This window comes from Gossypium hirsutum, chromosome D10, assembly GCF_007990345.1.
Source record: "Gossypium hirsutum isolate 1008001.06 chromosome D10, Gossypium_hirsutum_v2.1, whole genome shotgun sequence".
Lineage (NCBI taxonomy): Eukaryota > Viridiplantae > Streptophyta > Magnoliopsida > Malvales > Malvaceae > Gossypium > Gossypium hirsutum.
The window spans coordinates 68,012,460-68,031,621 of record NC_053446.1 but is presented as its reverse complement, the minus strand read 5'-3'; the positions used below and the strand labels follow the sequence as shown (position 1 = coordinate 68,031,621).

Sequence of the window (19,162 nt, the reverse complement as noted above, 5' to 3'; positions counted from 1 at the left end):
CATTGCTTGAAAAATGCATGCATATTCTTTACAAATTACAAGCAGAGTAGAACTTTGATATACTACTACTGGGCACCTACTTACCGATGTATTCAGATTTCAGATCAGATCTGGACCATGGATCGGTTGTGCTTGTGTCTTGAAAGAGTTATAAATAAACTTAACAGATCTTTCAAAAAAAATTAAACTTAATAGAAATCCATTTTCCTGACCGGGTTGAATTCGGGAGCTCGAAGAACGAAGTAAACAAAAAAAATACCCATTCCGCGCGCGTACGCAGAATATAAATAATATTTTATTGAGCTGAAGAGATTGTTGTTAAATTTTGTTGTCAAATTAATTACAAGTAATTACTAATTTAAATGAGATGAAAATTATTAATGCAAATTTTAATAAAATTACTAAACTAACTTTCTTCCTTTTTACTAGAATTAATGCAAATAGATTGAAACAACGGTAGAATGATTAATGAAAAATTATTTCATAAATTAGTTGTTTTATTGCGCACTCGCAGCCTGTCAAATGATGTAACATTCCCTATATGTAACCATACTCCTAAACTCATATTTGATAATAAGACTGAGTATTAGTTTTCAAAGATTTTCCCTAAATTAGTTTTAATATTAGACAATAGGTGGTTAACCTACCTAGCTCAAATTGGTTAGTGGCTAGTCTACTCATTTAGGTTTTTGTGTCTAGCTTGTTTGGTTTCTTATCTAGCATGTTATGACACAGGTTTTTGCCACGAGTGGCTTTGGTGAATTCTTTGATGAATGGGGCATATGAAAGGAGATGCTTGTGCGACAAGTGTTTCTTCTATAGGAATCATATACGATTTTATCCATCCTTTTACTCCACAATGAACCGATAGACATGATAGTTTGGGAGCACTCCCCCAAGATTTTATTCTTCAAAGCACGGCTATTCATTGCTCTTATTGAACTCTATATGTTATGGTCCACATAGGGCTCTTTGGAAGAGAAATATGAAAACTAAGCATGTTACTAAATGGTGAACTAAATGAGCCATCGAATACCAAAATACGCATTAGTAATAGGTCGAGGCTAAATTGGGTATTCAAAATTTTTTTCATAAAATATCAAAAATTTTCTATGGTGCAAGAGACACACGTCCATGTGGTCAGGTCGTGTGTCTAACACAAAATTTAAAATATAGGGGACACAAGGCTGAGACACACGCCCGTGTCTCATTCCGTGTGGACGAAATAGGTTATTTTTCTAGCCACATTTCTTACCCAATTTGTCTTCCACCTACATTAACACTTTAACGCATTCACAAACCAATACAAAATATTTAATTCAAGCAAAAACCAAGTCTTATAAATAACATATCAATACATATGATCAATAGTCCATACTTATCAAATTTACCAAAAACATATATAAGCATATTCTTACTAAATCTACCAAATCAAACCATGCCTATTAGTTATTCATAATTCAACCATACCAAAACACACATCAATCATGATAAGACCTTATATTTATACGTATCAAAATATAAAAATAACAAGTCATGCCAATACCTATTTCCAACCAAACATTGACATGCTATCATTGGCTAAATTAACCTATACATGCCATTAGAACCAAAATTTAGTTTGCTATATATACCCAAAAGGCCGATGGATAGTATGATGTAACTCTGACCAGCTTCTAACCTTAACGAGCTTCTGAGTTACTATAAAACAGGGAAATTAAAATAGAGTAAACATTTAAGCTTAGTAAATTCGTATAACACTTGCTGTAGAAAGTGTGTTTTTTTAGTATATGGTTACACAAAAAATAAAAAAGACATGTAGAAAAAAATGAAAAGAGTCCCAGATAGCATCTACATAGTAAAGAAAGGGAGGAAGAGAAAAACAAAAAAACAATAATAATAATAATAATAATAATAATAAAAGGAACGTAAAAATCAGAATAAAGGGAGACGAAGGAGACACAATTTACAGGAAAAAGGTGGTCTCGCATAAAGAATATAGAGAGATTAATGTATCATTTAATTATTGCTCATTTCCAACTTGATTCTGTTTCCCATCACAACACTCAACATCCCTGTACAAATCTAATTTCTTTTCTCGTACTAATACCTATTTTAAATTTTAAATCAGTGATATATTTTCTTCTTAAATATATTAAAAATATTGAAAAATTCAAAAAATATATAATTCATTAAAATTTTAAAAACATCAAATACATGTAAATTGTGAGTATTGTTGTAATGTTTAAAATTGTAATATTTTAATTAATATTTTTATTAAAAATAAAAATTTCACTTTTTTTAAAAATTAAACAAAATTTAACTAATCAAACCCAGAAACCCTTCCCCAAGGCCCATAATAATTCAGTAACCAACCTTGACAAAAACCCACCGAACATATTAGCAAAAAGAAATATATTTCAACTAAAAACAGAGAGGAAAAGTATTCTGCTCAGTAGAAATTACAAAAATATTGGGTAGTTATTTCTTGAGTCTTGGAGCAATGGAACTAGTGTCATGTTATTTGGAAAAGGAACTACAATGAAAAAAATATAAAGGCAAGTGAATGGGAGCACAACTTGAGAAAAAAAATTGTACTTTAAAATTGGCACCTATGTAGTAGCATAATTCAGAAACTCTACCTACTTGTGAATTACGGATTAGACCACGAAGATACACATATGAAAATGGAACAATTAGTGTGAATTCGATTTTCATCATGACCATTCTTGCAAACCAAAAAAAAAAAATCCTCCACACATTCATTCACTTAATCCTAATTCACATTTTATTACACAATTTCATTCAAATTCCTAAACATGTTAGTATAGGAAAAGTAAAAGAGTATTCATGTCACGCCTCAAACCGAGGCATAAAAGACGCCACACATTAGAGAGTGAAAATCTCGCAAATATACAAGGCTAACACTGAGTAACAAAAATTTCATTCAAATTCCTAAACATGTTAGTATAGGAAAAGTAAAAGAATCCACGAGTATTCATGTCACGCCTCAAACCGAGGCATAAAAGACGCCACACATTAGAGAGAGAAAATCTCGCAAATATACAAGGCTAACACTGAGTAACAGAAATTTCATTCAAATTCCTAAACATGTTAGTATAGGAAAAGTAAAAGAATCCACGAGTATTCATGTCACGCCTCAAACTGAGACATAAAAGAAGCCACACATTAGAGAGAGAAAATCTCGTAAATATACAAGGCTAACACTGAGTAACAGAAACCCATCATCTTCCATTCTCCCACACCAATAATATTTGATAAAAGAAATGCTACATAAATCTATGGAAGATTGGAACCCAAAACAAGAAACCAATGAAATCAATACCTGGATAAAGGTACAATGAAGAACAATGAACAAGGCTTAATATTTTTTTGTAACTTCGACGAAGCAATGAAAGCACAATTATGGCATTTCAATTCCACTCAATTTACGGATTGCTCTAACCATCTTATCTGACCAAGTCGGTTGCGTTCTGTGCTCACGTTATCAGTGCGGAACTTTGGGTATAATATGCTTCTAACAACAGAAAACTGCAAAGTCCTCTAAAGGTTGAATGTGCAGAACAGTTGAAATGGAGTTTATAGTGACATAAATGAGTAAACAGTGCAGATCATCCCAACAGGACGTGTAGCTTTGCTAAGACTGAAAATATGACCAAATATGGAGCCTATTGCAAAAGCATAACAGTTGATTTCAGTAAAGCCAATCGGTTTTTGGTCAGATTAATCTTCTCTTCTGCTTCTGCTGCTTTTTCCTGAACCCCACGGACAACATCCTTGGGAGCTTTCTCTATGAACTGCAGTGAACACATATTATAGATTGTAAGAGGCTTGTAAGCAATTGCAGGCATCAAAAAGCATAGGAGAATATGAAGCTTGTTGGAGAAGAAAAGGCCATCAGTTGACACATCCTAAGAAGACTTATGCGAGTAAACAGTGAACTATCAATTAACTTTCGTAGCAATGTTGAACACGAACAACGGCCAGTTCTCATGATACACCAAATTGAAGTGTGCCAAACTTTTCCAAATGCTTTATAGCACATAAACTTTCCCAAATGATTTAAAAAAAACAACAGTTTAAGCTTCTCCCTAAAGTTAATTTTATGTTCTCTGGGTAAGTGCCCCCACTAAAGTTGACACATAATAAAAAAAATGCCATAGCAAACATATTCAGGAATCCTCTCCATGAAACTCTAACTACTACAAAGTAGTGTTGTTTTTAAGTTCCGTGCCTTGTTTTTATCCTATTTTAATCCGTACATTCAGTCATGTTTGAAAAGCTTAAGCACGGTGGTCACTATTACATTTATGCCAAAGTAATGTGCAATATTAGTGCATCTACATCAATGACAAAGTAAAGTTCATACTTTAGGAGAGTTGAGGCGAGCTTTAAGTCCCTCATACTCCGTTTGCATCTTTGATAGGTGCTTGGTAAGGCGTTGCACTTCAGCAGAAATATCAACCATATCAGCAAGGGGAAGATATGCCTCCAGTCCTTCACTTGCAATAAGGTGAACTGATTGTTTTGCATCCTCTGCAAGTATAAATACATATAGATGTCCAACATTTCATATATCAAAGAGAGTCAATAGGAAGTACTATTAGTGAAATGAATATGCAAAGCATTTCTTTGTCCTAGAACCAAAGCATATATGGTTCAAAGTAAACATGCCTGGAGGAGAATCAGCGAAATGAATATTGTCTAAATCTAGCTTGGATAAGAGAGCCAAAACCTCCTTCTCTTCCTGCATCAAGAGGATACAACCTATCAACATTGATTTGCGGACATGCTAAGAATACAGATACTTAAGACATTAGCATTGTTCATTAAGCCATTCCTTTTTCCGCCAGACTTTACAACAGCCTGTGGTAGTATAGTTACAAGTATATATTATGCATCGAAAGATGGCACAATCAAGAAAAGAAACAAAACGGTGCCATTCATTTTTCTTTATAATTAATAAGACAATCTGATACGAGATCAAAGGCCCGAAAAATGCGTTCCAAACTAAATGGGACCATTCAGGAGTTTGTTAGCAAGGCCTTAGATGCGTACACAAAAGAACGGGAAAATCAAGATTTCAAATATTGGGAATCTTGGTCCAAGAAATCAAATCTTGCAACCAAAGCGCATTGGATCTCCATTACGAGCATCAACGATTCAATTTCGGTAGGAGATGGATTACAAGCCCAAATTCTTGAAGGCAAGGCCCAATAAGCAAATTCCCAGCCCAATCAAGAAATCTACCTATACTTAGTTGAAAATCAGGCCAAATTGTCAAAGTGGCCCAAGTTGTAAAGTTTTATTTTTTTTTATTTACTTAGTTTAAATTTTTATATTCAGTCCAAGAGTCCCAAATAAAAGACCTTTGACTGAATTTCCATATTAAAATAATTAGGAGTTTTTTTTATTTTAGTTTTCTAATTAGATTAGGACTAGTTATAAGGCCTATTTAAAGGCATGGCTGGCCATCTTGTAGACAACTACTCAAATATATTAAAATTTCAGATTTGTTTAAGTGTAGAATTCTCTTTGAGTTTTTCTCCAAGAATTCTCTCTTGAGTTTTCTTTAGAAGTTGTTTTAACAATCTTTTGATTGTGGGAGCCATCTTCAACCTTCTTCTTGCCATTGATATTCTTTGGAGGGGAGATTAGAGCCGTTTGAAGGGAGTTGTGAGATCTTTCGGGATTTCAAGGCTTCTTAGGACTTATCTTTTAATTTCTTACTGTCAATTTTTTCTTTATTTCTGCTTGTGCTGAATCTTTATCTAATTTGTTTTTTGTTTTTATTGTGTTTTTCAGCATTTTTCTATCTTAAGGAATCAGCCCAAAAATCCCCAAATTCTAGGATTCTTCCATACTCTTTTTGGGTGAAATTAGATTGTCGAAATTTGGGGAAAACTATCTTGGTGTTCAATTGGGCAGAATCACAATCTCCTTTAGGGTTTCAAGAACCCTTATTAACACTTATTTTTATTCTCAATTTGATTCTTTGCTGATTTGGAGATTTTATTTCAGATCTGGAAATTCAAAATTCTAATCTTTTAATTTTCTGTTTCGTTTCAGATCTGACTGTTTAGGGTTTTCGTAGGAGTTTCCCGTGACTTGGCAACTCGATCTTGGTCCGTGCGCAACCCCCATATCACAATCCCTAAAGAAACAAACTACACTTACAGATATATACTGAATGACTTCTTCACTACCAACAATAGAAGCAGTTACACGCTTTGCTGGCTCAACAGAATACTCAGCTCTAGCATTCCGGATTGCTCGAGTCTAGCACATAAATTATCAGAGGTTAGCGATTCCCTTACCTTGGGTTGAAGAGTATTTGGTGGCGAATGTAGAGGAAAAAAGAAGAGTTCTATAAACTCACCAGAGCTTGTAAATTTTCAAATCTTTTTACCAAATCAGTACTCCTGGGAAGAGCAGTTTGTGGCCAGGAAGATATTATAAGAGCTTCTCTCCGATTGGGAAGTGCCTAAAGATAAATAAAATAAAAGAAAAATCCACAGTTACATCTGCAGAAAACCTTAGGGGATGCCTAAAACAATAAAAGAAAAGAAAACATATCATTTCTTGTATGAAGCACTACCAAAATTCACTTAAGTACATGTGCATGTGTAAAGTCAAGTGTGCACATTAAATCTAGACTTGATAAGGTGCTCATCAATGGAAATTGTGTTCCAGCGGATTTTATCCAAACTTCATATTAACATGAATGATCAGATTCAAGAATATGGTAAACTAAATGAGTTTAAATTATAAAAATTATATTAACAAAAAACGTGGTAAACACTACAAAGCCCATACCTGCCACAGTTCCTCAGTTACGAATGGCATGAATGGATGTAATAATTTCAGTATATTCTCGAAAACGTAGAGTAGAACTGTCTGAGCTACTAAAGCAACTGAATCATCTCCAGAGTGGTAAATGCGAGCTTTACTGGCTTCAATATACCTATGAAAACAACAAAAACATAAATCCCAAGCATGGGTTGCAGATCTAAAAACTGGACATATAACACAAAAATAACTACAGCTAATCAGAGTAAAAATTATACCAGTATTTTTTGCAAAAAACATACAACCATGACAGGTATTTCATGTATGTGTCAACAGCACATACTGATCCAACTTACAATAGAATTCTAGTTATGATAACAATAAAATAACACACACTATCCACCAAATGAATTTTACAACTTTAACCTTAGAAAAAAAGGGCATTATGTGCTATATAACAACAGCATAAACTTCATTACTTTTCAGTTTTCATGATCTGTAAATGGCATAAAATCCAGACCTAATGGCATAAAACAATAGAACTACGTTCTATTAGCAGAAAGCAGATTACAAAAGAATATTCAACATACCAGTCGGCAAAATCACCCCAAAAGAAATCATATATTTCTCTCCCAACGTCCCCAAAGAAAAATTTGTTATAACTCTCAGTGACAGCATCAATTAGCATATGCAATTTTGAGACCTGAAAAGTGAACAACAGTACTCAAGTAACTTCTGTATCATTCAGAAAAAGAATAATCAGGGTATGTATGAATGGAGGTAACTTGGCTCAAGTATACAAATAAATAGATGGTGGCAAAACAAGCACAGTATTTTTTTCTTACCACCCAACATTCTGGAAGAGGAAGCCTTAGAAGATACCCCTCCGTGTTAAACTGAAAAGGAAAGTTTACTGATTAGGATGATGCCAATCTTCTTAGGAACAGGACTTTGTGATGATGTCAAAAGAAAATTAAGTTACACCCTATGCAATAATAATAGATTTCTTTTTCTTCTGAGAGTAATAATAATAGTTACAAATGCAAGCATAACTCAGATTAATACTGTTGATAGTATAATCAATAAACACAGTGAATACTCCACCTATCCAATAATTAATAATATATATATGCTTGTTCCTTCTGATTTATGTTAAAAATGATATGGTAGTAAATGCATACTGTTGTATGAAGACAAGGACAGACAGGTGGTCTAATACTATCCCACTAATCTGAGAAAAGAGGAACAAACCTTACAAGCCTCTATATTCTGCCAACCAGAAACATTATCCCGATTAGGCAGAACCTGCAGCAGAAACTTGCCAGCATTCCATAATTTGTTTGTGAAGGCCTTGTTCGCTGTTAGCCTTTCAGTAGATAAATTAAGATCCTAGAGATTATTCAAGGAAATTGGCTAATTAGACATACTATCATAAGCTAGAACCATGGACATTAGAACAGTAGTGAACATTATGTGACACAACTTTTCATTATTGAATTACCAACATGTTGCCTGTAGTACAAGACAAACCTGACCAGAAGTTCCCAAAGCAAGAGTGAATCGCAAGGCATCAGTGCCAAACTCCTTGATAGTATCAAGTGGGTCAATAACATTGCCAAGAGTTTTAGACATTTTACGCCCCTGAAACAACTTACATGTTAGGCAGATATTTTCTTGAGTCTTGGGAGCAATGGAACTAGTGTCATGTTATTTCGAAAAGGAACTCTAATGACAAAAGTATAGATGCAGATGAAGTGGAACACAACTTGAGAAAAAAATTTGTACTTTAAAATGGGCACCTAAGTTGTAGCCTGATTCAGACACTCTACTTACTTGTGAATCACGGATTAGACCATGAAGATATACATATGAAAATGGAACAGTTCCTGTGAATTCGATTCCCATCATGACCATTCTTGCAACCCAAAAGAACAATATATCATGGCTGTCCAAAGTGAAAAAGTGTTAAGGCCAACAGTTAAAACATAGAAAAGTAGATCAAATGGAATTTCTTGAGACCAAGTATGCTATAATGCCCTCTAATTTGTTATTGAATAATAATAGAAGCACTCTCTTATGGAAAAGAATAGGGCACCTCATCTAAGCAATAGGAGTTAAACAAAGCGGCTCATACCCAGTTTCAAGCATTGTTGTCGGATAAAACCTTTTAAAATCCTCTGCCAACTCATCTGGCCACCCAAGAGTACTGAAAGGCCATAATGCACTGAAAGAGAGCAAGCAGCAAAATATATAGTATTTATCACACAAACAAAGATTGATGTGTGCATGACAAATTTCATTTCCAGAGAATGGGAGAACCATATCAAAACCTTTAAAACTCAAGTTGAAGAAGATGGCTGAAAAAAGCAACTTACGCCATTTTCTACCAGTTATTGCATTACTCAACCCAGCAAATGAACTCATTTATCACAATAAAGTGCTTTCAGCCACTTCACACAAAAATGTTTCAAATAATCAACATGGTTGCCTCAATACTTTTTGCACCAGAGTTAGATATCAAACATATTTGGACTCAACCTTGGACCTCTCAAAAAACCATCAGAACTTTCCTACCAGGTACTAACAGGTCAGGATGTAAGTGAAATTTCAACTTAGGAAGATTGAAGTGACAGGAAATCCTACCACTTACAGAGAATTTTTTTTTCCTTTTATAATTATGCAAGAAAGTTAAGTGACAACATTAATATAATAGCTTCATTTGGATGACAATTTCAAAATATTACTCGCTTTATTCTATGTGATCTCAAAGACTCAAAACATGATTTATCCTTTTTCATTTTGGACATGTCAGCAGATTTTTTGGAATAGTTCTTCATATCTAATCAATAACTTACATACAGGAACAGGTGCACTTATTTGATTCATATTTTTGCCTATGGTTGTGGAACTCTAAAGCAGTTGGCTACCTTTGATTTGCTGAAACATTCAACTTATTTTATTCATGAATAATTTTTCTCTCATAAAGAGGTTTATAATTTAGGAAATAAGATGCAAAACCCTACTTTCTTATTCTAATACGGAAAATAAAAATATGACATCAGAATATCCTAATTTATCAGGAAAGTTTTATTTAAACTAATAAGGAAATTTTAGGAAATAAAAATTAGAACCAAATCCTAACAAAATCAGTATCCTAATCAGATCCCCTAACATAAACACGACATAATAAGAAAATAAAACCAAAGGGACATCAAAAATAGAATTGACAAAGACTGGTTGTGAACTCTAGCTTGTAATATAATATCATCCCATCCAATCAGTTAGAGAAGAAAGCTAATTATGTACCCAAAAAGAGGGAGAAACTCTAGGTAAAGAATGACTTTCCATCCTAAAATGATGATATCATAGTTAAGGAGTTTAAAATTGAATAACCAACCTTGAGAACCAAGTGTCAAGAACATCTGGATCCTGATAAACTTCTACGTCTTTTCCGTATTTATCACGAGCCTTCATAAGAGCTTCCTCAGCACTCCTAGCAACTATGTATTCCTCTTCACAGTCATTTCCAACAATGTACCAAACAGGTATGCGGTGTCCCCACCACAGCTGTCTGCTTATGCACCAATCCTTGATATTTGTCAGCCAATGATTATAAATCTGTAATCAAAATAAGCAGAAGTGAGCAAAGGCAGAAACTAGCCAACAGAAGTAAACTTAAAGTAAAATATTGATTAAATAGGAAGAAAGGTCCCAGATGATAGCAGCATGTGCTGAGGGGTGTTGCACTATGAAGAATGACAAAATGTGGCCATCCTCTGAGCAGGGAGGGAGAGTTAGCTAGATGGAGACTGGAAAATGACTAAAATGGTACCATCATTGGACATGATGGTGTCCTACCTGGGAACATGCATGTTTCCAAAATTTTCCTTATGCTTAGAAGGTCATACCTTTTATTTGTGTCCGCTTAAACATGTTGACATGATCATTAAATGCAGGTACTTTAATTAGGAAACATGGATAAGGCAGAACAGCATAGGTTAAGGGAAAGTGATGAGGTGAGTAAAGTTAGAGTCCATATCAAGAGTTATGCTTTCCATCATACCTTCTCAAATCTTTCAGGAATAATGGTCAATTCTCCCTTTTCAACTGCAAGAAGAGCCTTTTCAGCTAAGGGCTGCATTGTTACAAACCACTGCTTGCTTACTAGTGGCTCTATTACCTAATAAAAGAACCATAAAAGGGGAAAATAAGAGAAAGAATTACTGAGAGAATATTAATCGACACTGTAACTTTAAAACAAAAAGAATATAACTGAAAGATAACATGCACACCTCTCCGCCACGCTGAGATCTCGGTACTCTTAAACTGTGGGGTTCCATTTTCACAGCTAAGTCAGTCTCCTCAAGATCAGACCACAATTTCTTCCGTGCCTCAAACCGATCAAGGCCACTAAAATTTAAGAGCCACCACCATAAGTACGACAAAAGAAAAGATGAACAGTAAACTTTAATTTAGCATTTGTTCAGAAAGTCCACAAATATTACCAGTACAGTCCAGCAACCTCATTTAATGTCCCGTCCTTGTTCATAACATTAAGAATAGGAAGGCCAAGCTTTCTAGCTAGAACATAATCATTATGATCGTGTCCAGGGCTTATCTTCAGTACACCAGTCCCAAAGTCTTTATCAACATACTGCCACCATTGACATAACAAAGAAAGCAGAAGTGAGATTGTCAACCTGAAATTTCTTAGTTTAATGGACACAGTTGAAACATTTGCCACCTCAACTAACCCCATTAAGCAGGTCAAGCAAAACATTTGTTTTCTAAAACTAGTGGCGAAGCCCACAATGAAGAAGCATATAGGTTATGCAGGGAATACATCCTAAATTTGAAGCAGAATTTCATCATGATGACCAAAATAACCTTAGGCAAGGCAGATATTCCACAGCTTGTGAAAGGCAGTGCATCTCAATTTCTTTGAAGCACGAAATGGACATTAGAGACTCCAAAATGTACTACACCTTTTACAACTAAAATGATTTGATTTTATTATGCTAAAACAATCCAACATACTTTTTGCTTTAAAAATTGTGTTTCAATTCCTCTGTCATGTGCATTCCTACCAATTTGAGTGAGAAAGAGTAAGGAAAAATTAGCATTCATACATTGATACAAAATTTGGAGAATGTAACAATACTTAGAAAAAAACAGAAACACATGCTTTTACCTTATCAGAGATGATAGGAACATGACGACCATATGTCATAGGAACAATTGCCATTTTCCCAACATACTTGGAATATCGCTCATCCTGAACAAAAGTGATGTGTCAATCATAAAAGGACACATAGTTGTGAGTTATAACTTTTGTGCAAGTTTTGCTGGATATCTATAGGCCATGACATCCCAAATCAAACAAAACCTGAAGGGTAGTCTAAGTTCTGGATTTATTGCAAGACAGGACACTTGGTATAAGGAATGGAATAATTTATGTTACCAATCATTGGGGAAAAAAGAAAAGGCCACTATGGTTTAACTAAAAGAAAGCATTTTTAATGCTGCATCCAAAGATTCTTTAATAAAACTGTTATATGTTATGTTGCTCAAGTTAACCTTATTATTTAAACGAAAGATCTTTTTCCGCATTAACCAATCACTGGTGCCTTTATCCAAGTGGCATCATGCAACCAGTGAATCGTCTTTTGTTTTTATTTAAATAACCTACACTTTCTATTTCTTTGTAAAGAATAGTCCTATCATATCAACAATTTCTCAAACAGCATCCTTTATTCGGCCCACAAGATAGTAGGATCTACTTCTAAATAAATGCACTGAGTAATTGGATGAAGGAAATTGTCTGTTACATGAGTTACTAAAAAATGGTGAAAACGCAATGGAAATATTAACAAAAAAATCTCACTATATTGCAAACGCAGTTATATTATAGTGGTCATGAACTAATGTTAAATATAAAATTTGATGATTCAACTGTACCAAGTTTAAAAATCTAAATGCAATAAAATTATCAAATTCGATCAATTAATGTATATACATGATAAGGATTTTACTAGAAATCCATAAAGATATAGCTTTTAACAGATTTTACTAGCTTTATGAATAGTGCATCATGTTGTCAATATTTCCTCTTCTTTTATGGTTTATTGTAATACATGCATTTGTAAGCTTCCATGAATAACTAGAAACAGAAATGGTCTTTATGTTTATCATAATATTTCATAAATGCTGCATCCTTATTCATATTTTCCAATTACTTCTACTCTTCTTCCTGCATTGTATGTTATTCTATTGCACTTCAAACCATACTCCAGAAAAACCCACATAAAATTGGAAACATATTCCCATATGTAAGTGCTTTAGGACTAAAGAAAAAGAGCAGAATAGGAAGATTCTTTACACTACATTGATCAATATAATCAAAGACACAGCCTCTTAAGCACATAGGCACAGAAAGTAACAATTAACCAAGGACCATTGCATCACATCTTATAAAGTTTGAATTACCAGAAGTAACTACCTATCACTTGGCCATGCATTCTTCACAAGTATTTCAATAGAAAATGAAGGTGTTATACCTGAGGATGCACAGCTATAGCTACATCACCAAACAGAGTTTCAGGCCGTGTTGTTGCTATTGTTAAGAAATCACTTCTAATAGAGAGCAAAAATTAAAGTATCAGTCAAAGTACATGGCAATATTAAAAAAGTAAATGCAAATGATCTATTTGAGGACATTTATGTCCATATGAAATGAAAGCATGTGTAAATTTTATATTAAATCAAAAATAAAATAATATTACGATAAGGAGATTCTCTACCACTTAGTTACCACATTTGACATTCCAAGAAGAGTAAATTTTTAAAGCTCTTAAGGTAACATAACATTTCCTGTCTTCTCTCAGTCCTTCTATCTTTTTACTCTGGCAATTATGAATCCAGTTGAATTACTACATTTTCTTCTTTGAGTTATTTAAGTCCATTCATACTCCAGAAAAGCAAAGCAAACACACACAAAAAATGCCTAACAAGAAGTACCTTGAACCTCCAGCAACGCGATATTTAATATAGTAGAGGGTACCAGGCTCTTCAGAATATTCTACTTCCTATGGGAACATGCAAAAGACAATGTTGAATGATAAAGAACGTAAAAAAAAATGCATAAAAAGAAAAGCAATATCCCCATGCAAACAAGATTCATACCAAGTCTGAAACAGCAGTCTGTAACTTTGGAGACCAGTTAACCATGTAAGACCCTAAAAGAAGATATCATATCAGTTAAACTAGGTTAGTTACTGAGACTAATATGGTGCAATTAACAATAAAATCAAATCAGAAAAATCTGAGCTGAGTTCTATAGTTGAATATTTGATAAATTAACAAACGAAAAAGAAAGTAGTTCCCACATCCTACCACCAAACACCAGAGAATATATTCAAGCCACCATGAAAAATAACTGTACTTGAAGTCCAAAAGAAAGCTTTTAAGTTTAGAACCTCCTTCCCTTCAGACTTTTGCTCAGCTATTTTCAGACCAGACATTCTATATGCACATGTACAATAATAAGTACAGAAAAGTCTATTTACATCAGTTCCATGTTACCAAGTTTGGACCAGTCAATGACTAACTCAGACTAGAAGTCAAATTGAACCATCAGTATTTCTAAATCAATACACTCTAAGGGGGAAAAGATATAGAAAATTCCTTTTAAATGTTAATACCAGTCTTTCTTTGTTGTTTTTCATTTGATATCATAATTTCTTCTAGATTTTTAGTGCACAGAAAGATAATATTGACATTCTTTTCTTTTCCCTATGATAGGCAGCTGAAGCAAAGGAGGAAGATAGAATATTATGATCAAATGAGAAAGTAAACATGCTAAATATCAGTTAGCAAAGTGAAACATGATAGTAAGCAATGGAATTTTGGCATATACCTTGATAAATTAATCCTTTTTCGTGAAGCCTAATAAATGCCTCTATAACAGCTCCTGCAATAGGAATGCAAGGTTCAGAACACAAACTTACCCTACTGTTACTTGAACAAATGTAAGCGCCTAATTATTACTTCTATGATTATCACTACTATTATTACTGCCATATGTACAATGCAAAGAAAACAAATGAGGTAACAAGTAAAACAGGTCACAGATTGGAACTTTACACATAATTTAAAGACTTTGAACATTAGCTAGATTTCACTTTTACTAGATATAAAACTTGTCTTACGACTTAGCTGCTCATCGAGGGTGAAACATTCTCTAGTCCAGTCACAAGAAGCCCCAAGTCTCTTAATCTGATTAGTAATGGTCCCACCATACCTGAAATTGAAAAGAAAAAAGACCAGCAATGAACAAAAAATAGATAAAACATACAAAACAAAGTAGTACCTATATGAAACCTTAATGGTCAAATATGAACAATAAACACCAGAAATTAAGCAACGGGTTAAAGCAATAAAACTCCATAAGTATCAGTATTTGGAAGGAGAAGAAGTAGAATTTATTGAAGTTGCAGAGAACCCCCCCCCCCCAAGCCCTTTCTTCAGAAACAACAAAAACACAATAGATGATATGTACAAATTAACAGATTCAAAATCAGCAAAGAACAGCAGAAAAACCAAGTATGCAAGTAATTTAAGGGAAGACATACTTCTCTTTCCACTCCCAAACTCGTTTTTCAAATTCATCTCTGCCCAATTCTACCCTTTTTATTCCTTCAGAAGCCAACATTCTTTCCACAACCAACTGGGAAAAGAAAAGTAAAATAGGTTCAATTATATATTCCCATTCAACAGGATACAACATATATACTCATTCTCTACACAGAACATTATGTATAAAGAGGGCAGAATATAAATCAACAACAAAGATGAAAACATTATATTTACAAAAGATTACTAGAGATAATACAACCATAAAGATCAATCCTTTTTCCAGAAAACATTACACAAGTTAAAACTGAAGGTAGTTGGATTAGATTATTAGACTATTCCAAAATATGTCTTCCTTTTTTTTCTTACTAGTTCGGGAGATCAGATGAGCAGAAATCATGATCGTCAAGAGACTAACCTGAGTTGCAATACCAGCATGATCAGTTCCAGGAAGCCAAAGTGTTGGTCTTCCCCTCATGCGATGGTACCTAACCATGATATCCTAAAGGAGACCACCAAAGGAGACAGATACAATTAAATAAATAAGCATGACAACACCAATAGCGAAGCCAACAAAATTTACAATAATTGCAATGTCTAAAAAATACAGGTTAGAATCTGTTAGAATTAGAAGGATCTTCGTATCTTTATATCTCATCCTCCTCCACATCTTCATCAAGGTTCATCCAAGACACTAACCACTACAATTAAGAGAATCTGGCCATTTTTACTAAGAAGACATTTTCTGAGTACAAGGAGTTACATTGACCACTGTAGACTCAAATGCGTTGAATAAAATCAGATTATGCTATATGAAACATCTTTCGAAGTTGAGATGCAAAGGTTGCCCGCATGTAGTTATCTGCACTTTCAAGTTTATAAATAAATTCAGAAAACCACAGAATGTTGTATCAATAATGCCTGACAAATGCATCCTAAATGTTTGACACTACCAGTGAAAGAAGTAATGGCAACTAAGTCCTTTCAGATTCATTTAATAATCTTCACAACCTCAAGAGTTACAAACATTGCATGTCCCATGTGCAGAGAGCCAGTAACATTAGGAGGTGGCATTGATATGACAAAAGGATCACTTTCCCAGTCAAATTTTGGTCTGAAATAGCCTTGAGACAGCCACCTGACATCCAAGAGTTCCATAAATACTCTCAACAGATATATATATGTTAACAAAGTTCATTACAAGTAATGAACATATAATCATATCTAAATTCTAAACAAGGGACACATATGCTGAGGTTTAACAAAAAACCTTTCTGACGGTTAATTCAGAACAGTAGAACAGTTGCTCATAACAGCATTTTTAGACACACAAACCCTCCCAGAATAAAATAAACAAGTAAAAGCTTTACAAACACACAAAAATTGCAGGACTTGCATAAACGAAATACTTAAGATCAATATTTGGTCAAAAATTTAACTTGAAAAGTGATCCAATGTCTTTAATTATGCTACCTATGTCAACCAAAAAGAGGAATGAAATGACAAGCAAAAAAGGGTGTTTCTTATTGTGGAGATAACAACCAAATCTAAGAACTTATTTTATACAGACATACATAGGGAGGAATCCACTTATATAAGTGCAAAACTATTTAGTTTTATGCACTTTCATATCTTTTCATAGGATATGTAATTGTTTAACCCTACCATCATTACCATCATATTTCACATTCTATTCACATAGATCATCCATCAAGTTTTAAGAAAATTAAAAATATATCTAACCATTTGTTCAATGTAAAAAACTTTCAACCGCTAAAATATATTGAAAAAAATAGTATTCTCGATTGATATGATAGAGTTATTTCATCTATTTGAAACTTTACAAACACAAACCAGTACAATTATATTGTTAAATCCAAAGTTCGGTTTGTCAAAATATGAACCATGTGAAAAGGATAAAAGTAAAACACAACATAAACCCGATTCAGAAAAAAAAAAAAAAAAAGCCTAAAACAGTATATAATACATGGCATAACATAAAATAGAAACACCACACACGAATACACAAACATGCCTAAATCAATATAATACGAATTATTAACCTGTCAAAAGCTATATAAAACTAAAATATGTAAACGCGATTATCCTACACATATCTGGACATGAAAAAAAATTGAATATATCTGTGTCAGACACATAAAGATAAGTTCATAAGGATGAAATAATTAAAATAGCCTCTTCTCTAACATTGATACATTTAATCACTTTCGTTAACTTCACTAAATCGAAAACTTTTATTTGGCCAAAGATAAGGAGCAAACAACATAAAAACCTCAAAATTCAATTTGAAAAGATGAATCTTTATAAAAGGAAAATAAAGAACTGATTATCAGATTCAAGAATAAAATACCAATTGTATATTCGTTCTTCCGAAGTAAAATCAAACGACTTTGCCAACTCTGGAGAAGTGAAAATGCCGTTGTCTGATACAGCCACTGAAAATGCGACAAGAAATTAAACTCATATGCAACTCAAATAAGTACCCTTTAAAATGAATATGCTAAAGATATTAACTAAATTCATCAAAAGTTTCACAGAAGAATGCACGACTTTCAAGTTCTAGGCTGATTTTACTAATAAAAAGACGTTTTCATTATATTTTATTTTACCAGCAAAGCTCCTATGTTTTATCGAAGTGAAACGAGAGTGAGAGAGGGAAATGCGAAAACGGTTTCGTTTTGAGAACAAAAGAGGGTTGAGAGTATAAGCAGAGCGAGAAGATAAAAGAAAAGAATGAGAGACAGCTATTTGGTGAAGACTCATTTTGAGGTTTTTTTTGTTTTTCCTTTTTCTTTTCAGTGGTAGGGGGTTTGAAGCTTGAAGATTGGATAAATTATTAGAAGAATCTATCGCGCCTCTGTGTTCAGTAAACATGACATTTAAATATTGGTATTTGTAATTCTTTTTATTAATTTCCAAAGTAAAATTTTAAGAATGGTTCCTATACTTATCAAAATATACGAATTTAGTCCTTCTGGCTCAAATTTAATCCCACTACTTTTCCATTTTGGACTTTTTTAGTCCTTAGTCTAACCATTTCCCTCAAGTCTGCTAGATTTACTTACCTGGCTTTTTTTTAATTTACACATTATTTTATTTTTATGACTGGGTAATTACACGTTGGAATTCTAACAATAAAAAAGAGCATAAGCTGCAAAAGAAAACTAAAAACCTTGCTGTCAGGCTTTTTTTAATAAAATTACAAAATTATTTTATTTTTTATGACGGGGGCAAACAAGTTGGAATGAATTTTGGCTGAGATTATCTGTTGGAGCGTGAAATTGTACAGTAGATTCAAAACTCATATAACCGTCCTATAAACTTCTATATTGTTATTTTCCACTTATGTTTTATTGTTCTTTCATTGAACTGTCAAAACTCAGAGTGGGAACAATTTTTGCTCTTACGGATCACAAAACAAGTTTCATATAACTACACCTATACACTTTAAATGAGTTCCCAAGCTTGCGAGATTCGTAGAATAAAACGGCAGGGGCAGCTGCACCCACCTCAATATCTTCATCCGCTCGTCAATGGCACTAAAACCCCTCATCCTTGTCTTCTAAGATAAAAGCATTTCACATCTCTATAATTGTGGCTTTGATCTTTTCTTGAGTGGGCCTGGTCAAGACGATGGAACCCATTTTATTCAGTAATGCCACATATCGAAAGAAAATTCATGTCTTGGTTTTGGGGTTTA

The 19,162-nt window shown here is 33.6% G+C and overlaps 1 protein-coding gene and 1 long non-coding RNA gene across 30 annotated transcripts in view; both read right to left on the bottom strand.

Moving 5' to 3' along the window:
• LOC107942347 (uncharacterized) overlaps positions 1-271 on the bottom strand; it is a 33,831-nt gene extending 33,560 nt beyond the window's left edge. For 11 of the 24 annotated variants that reach the window (XR_005919993.1, XR_005919984.1, XR_005920003.1 and 8 more), the window contains exon 1: positions 85-257. This is a non-coding gene — a long non-coding RNA (uncharacterized lncRNA). Of the gene's footprint in view, positions 1-84 lie in introns of all 24 variants that reach the window. The other 13 variants (XR_005919989.1, XR_005919991.1, XR_005919990.1 and 10 more) reach the window with 4 other exon arrangements.
• A 2,793-nt stretch (positions 272-3,064) lies between these two features.
• Positions 3,065-18,322, bottom strand: LOC107942342 (valine--tRNA ligase, chloroplastic/mitochondrial 2). Of its 6 annotated transcripts, none has more exons than XM_041103830.1 (27): positions 18,072-18,322; positions 17,813-17,897; positions 16,453-16,579; positions 15,860-15,943; positions 15,441-15,535; positions 15,018-15,109; positions 14,726-14,779; positions 13,993-14,045; positions 13,828-13,895; positions 13,368-13,443; positions 12,002-12,085; positions 11,316-11,464; positions 11,103-11,220; positions 10,874-10,990; positions 10,208-10,428; positions 8,945-9,034; positions 8,644-8,755; positions 8,341-8,451; positions 8,062-8,199; positions 7,656-7,706; positions 7,401-7,513; positions 6,838-6,985; positions 6,401-6,505; positions 6,199-6,300; positions 4,696-4,768; positions 4,391-4,557; positions 3,065-3,818 (listed from the first exon to the last, which is right to left on the bottom strand). In XM_041103830.1, the coding sequence occupies exons 1-27, from the start codon at positions 18,223-18,225 to the stop codon at positions 3,690-3,692; spliced, it is 2,916 nt and encodes a 971-aa protein (XP_040959764.1). In that variant the 5' UTR covers positions 18,226-18,322; the 3' UTR covers positions 3,065-3,689. The 6 variants fall into 6 exon arrangements, with proteins under 6 accessions (XP_040959764.1, XP_040959767.1, XP_040959765.1 ...); XM_041103833.1 differs by lacking the exon at positions 18,072-18,322 and adding an exon at positions 16,205-16,303 and having other exon boundaries at positions 16,395-16,579; positions 17,813-17,835; XM_041103831.1 differs by lacking the exon at positions 6,199-6,300.
• Between the last annotated feature and the right edge of the window lie 840 nt (positions 18,323-19,162).

What these genes read in the sequence shown, in the direction of transcription:
- LOC107942342 (XM_041103830.1), bottom strand. Translation starts at nt 18,225, where the DNA reads ATGAGTCTTCACCAAATAGCTGTCTCTCATTCTTTTCTTTTATCTTCT. An exon ending in CCTCGATGAGCAGCTAAGTC is followed by an intron (nt 14,780 to 15,017) that starts GTAAGACAAGTT and finishes TTCCTATTGCAG; the next exon opens with GAGCTGTTATAGAGGCATTT. An exon ending in CTATAGCTGTGCATCCTCAG is followed by an intron (nt 12,086 to 13,367) that starts GTATAACACCTT and finishes ACTTTTGTTCAG; the next exon opens with GATGAGCGATATTCCAAGTA.